The sequence below is a fragment of the Mizuhopecten yessoensis genome, unplaced genomic scaffold, assembly GCF_002113885.1.
Source record: "Mizuhopecten yessoensis strain PY_sf001 unplaced genomic scaffold, ASM211388v2 scaffold6779, whole genome shotgun sequence".
Taxonomy (NCBI): Eukaryota; Metazoa; Mollusca; class Bivalvia; order Pectinida; family Pectinidae; genus Mizuhopecten; species Mizuhopecten yessoensis.
Window position 1 is genome coordinate 932,506 of NW_018406720.1, and position 8,191 is coordinate 940,696.

General features: G+C 33.8%; 1 protein-coding gene across 1 annotated transcript in view; it reads left to right on the top strand.

The window, feature by feature from the left end:
• The first annotated feature begins 3,093 nt into the window (after nt 1–3,093).
• LOC110452638 (actin, plasmodial isoform-like) overlaps nt 3,094–8,191 on the top strand; it is a 16,536-nt gene continuing 11,438 nt past the window's right edge. Inside the window, exons 1-6 of the mRNA XM_021501271.1 lie at nt 3,094–3,674; nt 3,888–4,051; nt 4,481–4,720; nt 4,944–5,190; nt 5,504–5,695; nt 6,339–6,401. Coding sequence (XP_021356946.1) covers nt 3,920–4,051; nt 4,481–4,720; nt 4,944–5,190; nt 5,504–5,695; nt 6,339–6,401 — 874 coding nt within the window. The 5' untranslated portion in view covers nt 3,094–3,674; nt 3,888–3,919. The remainder of the gene's footprint in view (nt 3,675–3,887; nt 4,052–4,480; nt 4,721–4,943; nt 5,191–5,503; nt 5,696–6,338; nt 6,402–8,191) is intronic.

The following is an 8,191-nucleotide window of genomic DNA, read 5'->3' on the forward strand; positions in this document are numbered from 1 at the left end:
CCCTAGTGACTTTATTGGTTCTTCTGGCCAGTTTATTCCGCCTATCTTTCTTTTAGAATTTTTTAGTTTTCCAATCCAAAGACCATCAGTTTTGTTTCTATTTAATTTTAAGCCTGATACCTCCCCAAATTCTAATACTATTTGCAACGCTATTGGTATGTGGTGTGGTGAACTTATAAACAGGGTGGTGTCATCTGCTAACTGGCTTATTTTTTGTTCTTTCAAAAACCCCTTTACTTTTATCCCTCTTAAATTGTTGTTATTGCGGATATTAAGGGCTAGGATTTCAACTATGGCTACGAAAATTAAAGCCGAGGCCGGACAACCCTGCCTTATGCCTCTTTCTATTTTAAAAATTTTTGATTTCCACCCATTGTTTAACATACAACTAGAACTATTTGAATACAAAGTGTTTATCCATGAGATGAAAGAGTTATTAAATCCAAATGTTTTTAAAGTTTTAACCATAAAGTCCCACTCACATGTGTCGAATTACAATATCTTAATCATCATCAATGACACGATTTACACACATCTGTTTATAAAACGCTATCTCGATAAATAATTGCTAACACTCCAGGCTGGTCTTACCGTGATTTCAACCGTTTTGGTAGATTTCCAAAGCATCTATTTACCATATCATTCCGTTAACTCAACAGATCAATACATCTTACTGATATTATTATATATTGTGCAATGTGCCCATACGAATTACTAATATGAATATTCGAATTATAAAGCAATGTTATTATGACATTTTATATTTCTACTTGGAATGAACTGGTTTGTAGAGTCTGTTCTATTTACATTTACATGCTTGATGTTAAAAAACTCGAACAAAAACTACCCATAGAAAACAAAAGCCAATACCCTCATGCATACATTCGCTATTTACAGACAATACATGCATAAATAGAAAATGTTATCTTTCATCATATCAGTAAAGAAATTTTAGTTATTTTAATTGAACGATGATCACCTCGATTCAAACTCAAGTTCTTTCATTTCCTAAAGCTTAACAGCTCATCAGTTGTGCATATATACAGTGCAACATAAATTAAACAATTAAACAACAGCACACATGCACACCACCTCTACACGACAAGGAGGTCTTTGTACATAAAGTAAACAATTAAACAACAACACACATACACACCGCTTCTACACGACAAGGAGGACATTGTACATCAATTAAACAATTAAACAACAACACACATACACACCACTTCTACACGACAAGGAGGACATTGTACATAAATTAAACAATTAAACAACAACACACATACACACCACTTCTACACGACAAGGAGGACATTGTACATAAATTAAACAATTAAACAACAACACACATACACACCACTTCTACACGACAAGGAGGACATTGTACATAAATTAAACAATTAAACAACAACACACATACACACCACTTCTACACGACAAGGAGGACATTGTACATAAATTAAACAATTAAACAACAACACACATACACACCACTTCTACACGACAAGGAGGACATTGTACATAAATTAAACAATTAAACAACAACACACATACACACCACTTCTACACGACAAGGAGGACATTGTACATAAATTAAACAATTAAACAACAACACACATACACACCACTTCTACACGACAAGGAGGACATTGTACATAAATTAAACAATTAAACAACAACACACATACACACCACTTCTACACGACAAGGAGGACATTGTACATAAATTAAACAATTAAACAACAACACACATACACACCACTTCTACACGACAAGGAGGACATTGTACATAAATTAAACAATTAAACAACAACACACATACACACCACTTCTACACGACAAGGAGGACATTGTACATAAATTAAACAATTAAACAACAACACACATACACACCACTTCTACACGACAAGGAGGACATTGTACATAAATTAAACAATTAAACAACAACACACATACACACCACTTCTACACGACAAGGAGGACATTGTACATAAATTAAACAATTAAACAACAACACACATACACACCACTTCTACACGACAAGGAGGACATTGTACATAAATTAAACAATTAAACAACAACACACATACACACCACTTCTACACGACAAGGAGGACATTGTACATAAATTAAACAATTAAACAACAACACACATACACACCACTTCTACACGACAAGGAGGACATTGTACATAAATTAAACAATTAAACAACAACACACATACACACCACTTCTACACGACAAGGAGGACATTGTACATAAATTAAACAATTAAACAACAACACACATACACACCACTTCTACACGACAAGGAGGACATTGTACATAAATTAAACAATTAAACAACAACACACATACACACCACTTCTACACGACAAGGAGGACATTGTACATAAATTAAACAATTAAACAACAACACACATACACACCACTTCTACACGACAAGGAGGACATTGTACATAAATTAAACAATTAAACAACAACACACATACACACCACTTCTACACGACAAGGAGGACATTGTACATAAATTAAACAATTAAACAACAACACACATACACACCACTTCTACACGACAAGGAGGACATTGTACATAAATTAAACAATTAAACAACAACACACATACACACCACTTCTACACGACAAGGAGGACATTGTACATAAATTAAACAATTAAACAACAACACACATACACACCACTTCTACACGACAAGGAGGACATTGTACATAAATTAAACAATTAAACAACAACACACATACACACCACTTCTACACGACAAGGAGGACATTGTACATAAATTAAACAATTAAACAACAACACACATACACACCACTTCTACACGACAAGGAGGACAGTGTACATAAATTAAACAATTAAACAACAACACACATACACACCACTTCTACACGACAAGGAGGACATTGTACATAAATTAAACAATTAAACAACAACACACATACACACCACTTCTACACGACAAGGAGGACATTGTACATAAATTAAACAATTAAACAACAACACACATACACACCACTTCTACACGACAAGGAGGACATTGTACATAAATTAAACAATTAAACAACAACACACATACACACCACTTCTACACGACAAGGAGGACATTGTACATAAATTAAACAATTAAACAACAACACACATACACACCACTTCTACACGACAAGGAGGACAGTGTACATAAATTAAACAATTAAACAACAACACACATACACACCACTTCTACACGACAAGGAGGACATTGTACATAAATTAAACAATTAAACAACAACACACATACACACCACTTCTACACGACAAGGAGGACAGTGTACATAAATTAAACAATTAAACAACAACACACATACACACCACTTCTACACGACAAGGAGGACATTGTACATTTGAATATAATCCTTTACTTACACGGTAGAATTTTGCATTATTATAAAAACTATTAAACCAAATGAATCTTAATTATCTGTATCTTGACACAGAGAAAGTTAAAAACAAAAAGGCCACTAATGAACACATTTCATTGTATATATATATGATATTTATTTACATAGGGAAAGGGCGTCGATAATGATCATGTAACTTGTGTCAGCGTCAGCGTTCCCTATTAAGGGCTGGTAAACTCACGTCATTCCAAATATGGAAAAACAGTAGCCGAAATAAGGTTTGTTTAATCAGTACAGATACTATATAAGACATAGACTCACCGAGTGTGATGTTAATAAACTCTTTTTGGACGCAATATTAACTTTAAATTAACATAGAAAAAAGAAAAAAAATGTATATTGAAATGGTGTAAGAACATTTTGTTAAAATAACAATTTTGTCTAATACATTTTATGCTAAACCAAGTATTGGAATTATTTCTTGCCTTCAGATTTTTTGACACGAGTTTGAAAACCAAAGAAAATGTCTGTTTTTGAGGATGATTTCACCGCTGTTGTCATTGACAACGGAAGTGGAATGTGTAAGGCGGGATTTGCCGGAGATGATGCGCCACATGCTGTATTTCCCGCCATTACTGGACGACCACAATACGATGTAAGTTGTAAAACTCTTTTTTACAAAAATTCTTTAGCAAAACATTCAATTAAATTTTGAGATGTTAGGGCAAATTTGATAACAAATAAGGATCATAATATTAAGATTTATTGTGGATCTCTATCTTATTTGACGCTTGCTGAAACGCTAGTAGTGCGATGCCAGAGCGTGTAACATTGCGATTAACATATTGAAATGATTATTTTAACCTTATAGGAACTATTTCCTAACGAATACAACAACGACTAATCATGAGGAGTTAAGCGTTGACCATCGTTCTTTCCCTCCTGTTTACACGTGTATTTAGCTTCTATTTGACACTTTTTGGCCTCCAGTACGGACAATTAATGCACCAGTGTATGTCGGTTGCAGTGAAAAACTTACACCCTTAGTTCATTTGTACCTTATTTGTATAAATGTCTATTTCAGATGATAATGCCGGGCATGGGTAATAAAGACTGTTATATTGGGGACGAGGCTCAGAACAAACGTGAGATTCTGTCTCTAAATTACCCGGTGGAACACGGTATCGTCACCAACTGGGACGACATGGAGAAGATCTGGCATCATACCCTCTATAACGAGCTGCGTGTGGCTCCCGAGGAACATCCAGTCATGTTGACAGAGGCGCCACTAAATCCTAAGGCCAACAGAGAAAAAATGATACAGGTAAATTATTGAAAAATAGAGCAAAAATGATACAGGTAAATAAGTGAAAAAAAGAAATAGAAAAAAATAGAAATAAATAAACCACAGCGTTAAAATATTATAAAACGAAACCAAACGATGTATGCATCTTACAACAGTAATATTTTCAATAAGGAAATGTTTACATCATATTGTTTTCAATCATTGCATTTTGTCATATAACTCTCAATCATTTCTTTTGTAGATCATGTTTGAGACATTTAACACGCCCGCCTTCTACGTGGCGATACAGGCTGTGCTGTCTTGGTACGCCTCCGGACGGACCACGGGCATCGTGTTTGATGCCGGGGATGGCGTGTCACACGTTGTACCTATATACGAGGGCTACTCTCTCCCTCACGCCATCAAACGTGTTGACCTGGCAGGTCGTGATCTCACAGCCTACCTCCAGAGGATCCTCCACGAGAGGGGATACAACTTCATAACATCAGGTTGGTGTAATTTTCTAAACATTATTAATAAATGTTGATAAATTATATGAAATAAAACACGTTTCGTTTTACAATGTTTATTTTATAGAATTACATGCACATAATTTATTATCAACATAAAAAAAAATCAAATAAATTATAGATATACCTGAAACAGGATCTTGGAACAGTGTTCCTGGTTCACATACCAACATACAGGCAAACCTTGTGTAAACAGCGTTTATAAATCTGAAAGGAGTTTATAAATACGAAATTCACTATAGCCTACTGATTGTCAAGGAACTGTGAGCCTAAATACCTATCTAAATTTCAGCGGAACAAGAGGTTGTTCGAGATATAAAAGAAAAATTGTCCTACGTGGCATTGGATTTTGAAAGAGAAATGGATTCTGCATCAAGCTCGTCAACAATAGAGAAGACTTACGAGCTACCTGACGGCCAACTTATCACTATTGGTAACGAGAGGTTCCGGTGCCCGGAAGTACTCTTCCAGCCTTCACTCATAGGTAGGTCTAGAGGTTATTTATTCATAGGTAGGTTTAGAGGTTATTAATTCATAGGTAGGTTTAGAGGTTATTCATTCATAGGTAGGTTTAGAGGTTATTTATTCATAGGGAGGTTTAGAGGGTGTTTATTCATTAAGGTCATCACCAGTCATGTTACTGTAAAGGAAATGTGTGTGCAGATCTGGATAATTATAATTTAGTCATTTTCTCATTACTCCTAACCTTACCCGGAGTACAGGAAAGTGTTATTGTGTGCTGTTCAGGTTTTATAAATAAGAATCTTAATAGCCATATTTCAAGTCTAATTATTTTCTCGTTTACGAAATGGTAATGCTTAGATATTTCTTTATTTTTCTTCAATTTTAAAAACGGATTAAGGAGCTAAACTTTAAAGAACACTTTATCAGTGAATTCAGTAAACCACATTTTGCCTTAAACAAAAATGTCTCTAATGGAGTATAATTGAAAACTTATGAAAGTCGAACGATAAAAGTAGTACACAAGCATTTTTTTTTTTTTTTTTTCTATGTTAGAATTAACTTACTGCTAGAATATGAAAGGTTCCTACACATTAAAACAGAACTTTTGAGGCTTAAATTATCTTCCTAACACATGTGTTGATGTAGAATTATTACAATTCTAGGAATGGAATCAGCAGGAATTCACGAACTTCTCCACAATTCAATCATGGCATGCGATGTCGACATTCGACGTAACATGTACAGCAATGTCGTCGTATCCGGCGGAAGTACGATGTTTCCAGGTTTGTATGTTTATATGATCGGCAATAATTAATTTATGTACGAGGGTTTGGGTGTTTTAACATCTTCATATTTGTTATTTCTTAAAGCATTCGTTCATTAGTTAATGAAAGTGTTTTTCATTTCATAGGTATTTCTGACCGACTGAAAAAGGAAATGGACGCAATGATTCCAAGCAGCATGAAGGTCAAGGTAATCGCCCCACCAGAGAGGAAGTACTCCGTGTGGATGGGTGGGTCTATTATAGGATCTCTGTCTTCATTCCAACAGATGTGGATCTTAAAACAGGAATATGACGAATGTGGGCCAGGAATTGTTCATCGGAAGTGCTTTTAAAGTCATTTGTGCTGGATATTCATTAATGTTCATGTGAAGCATCTGTCATTTGAGAATTGTGATATATTTGAGGATTAGGAAACTGTAAATACATCGTTGATTATTAACTATAGCAATACTGTGAGAATATTGTTACTACAATAATATTACGTCACACTGATGTCAAAATAATGATCGCTCAAAATTTGAAGGGAGAAAAATCACTTTTTTAATTTCATAATTCGCAGAAAATCAAAAAACTAAATATTTAACTGCATAATATTGTCATCTAATACATATAAGATACTTCTGTGATACTTAAGGTCAATAGAATTTAAATACGTTTCTGAAGTGTACCGGAAGTAGAACTGTACAAAGGGAAGTGTCCTATAAACACTCTTTATTCAAAACTTCTCAAAGAATTATGAACACGTTGATCAACCGAATGTTCATATTTCATTTACAAAACACACGTCTTCTAAAAATTAATACACACACCAAATTTCGAAAGAAGTATGAGCATTGCGATGAATTTTGATTTTCACTTTTGAAAACAATTTATTGACATCCGGGTATTCAATTGTGTATCGATTGCAGCTGAATGAATAGCCCCTACTGTAGCGTGCACGAGTATAGGAAAGTGTAATTGAAAATGACTCTGACTAAAATAAATAATCAATTTGCCAATAAACTACAAGGCAAAAACTACATCAAACACTAAATGAATTCTAGTTTTTGGATTTTCTGAAACTATTATGAGATCAAACAATAAAAGTAACACTTAAATATCGCGGAATTTAGTGAAGTAGGATTCCAATTTGTTCCTTGGTTTCTGATAATTCCAATCATTGTTATTATTTCCTCTGATTTGCAAAAGCATTATTAGTTGCAGTTTCGCCGTATTAAAATATATCACATAGCCACTAATACGTACATTTCTGACCTTTTATGATGAGTAGAGCGTTTTCAGCATTTTTTAAAGTATCTAACTAACGAACACACCTATGTTATTATCTGTTTCAAGATGCAATTACCATTAACATCTACGTCACTTACACTATGCATATTTCATATTTATATTTGAGACATTTTTATTTTTTGACCTCCGATATATTTATTGTTTACTTGTTTATTGAAATATGTTTTATATTGTTATCATATTGTTTATAATAAAATTATTGCTCTCCAATATGCAATGCGTCGCAGTTTTTGAATCCAATTCATAGCAAAGCATTAACAAAATAGAATTATACCACTCAAATCATCAACAAAATAGAATTATAACACTCAAAGCATCAACAAAATATAATTATAACACTCAAAGCATCAACAAAATATAATTATACCACTCAAAGCATTAACAAAATATAATTATACCACTCAAAGCATTAACAAAATAGAATTATACCACTCAAAGCAT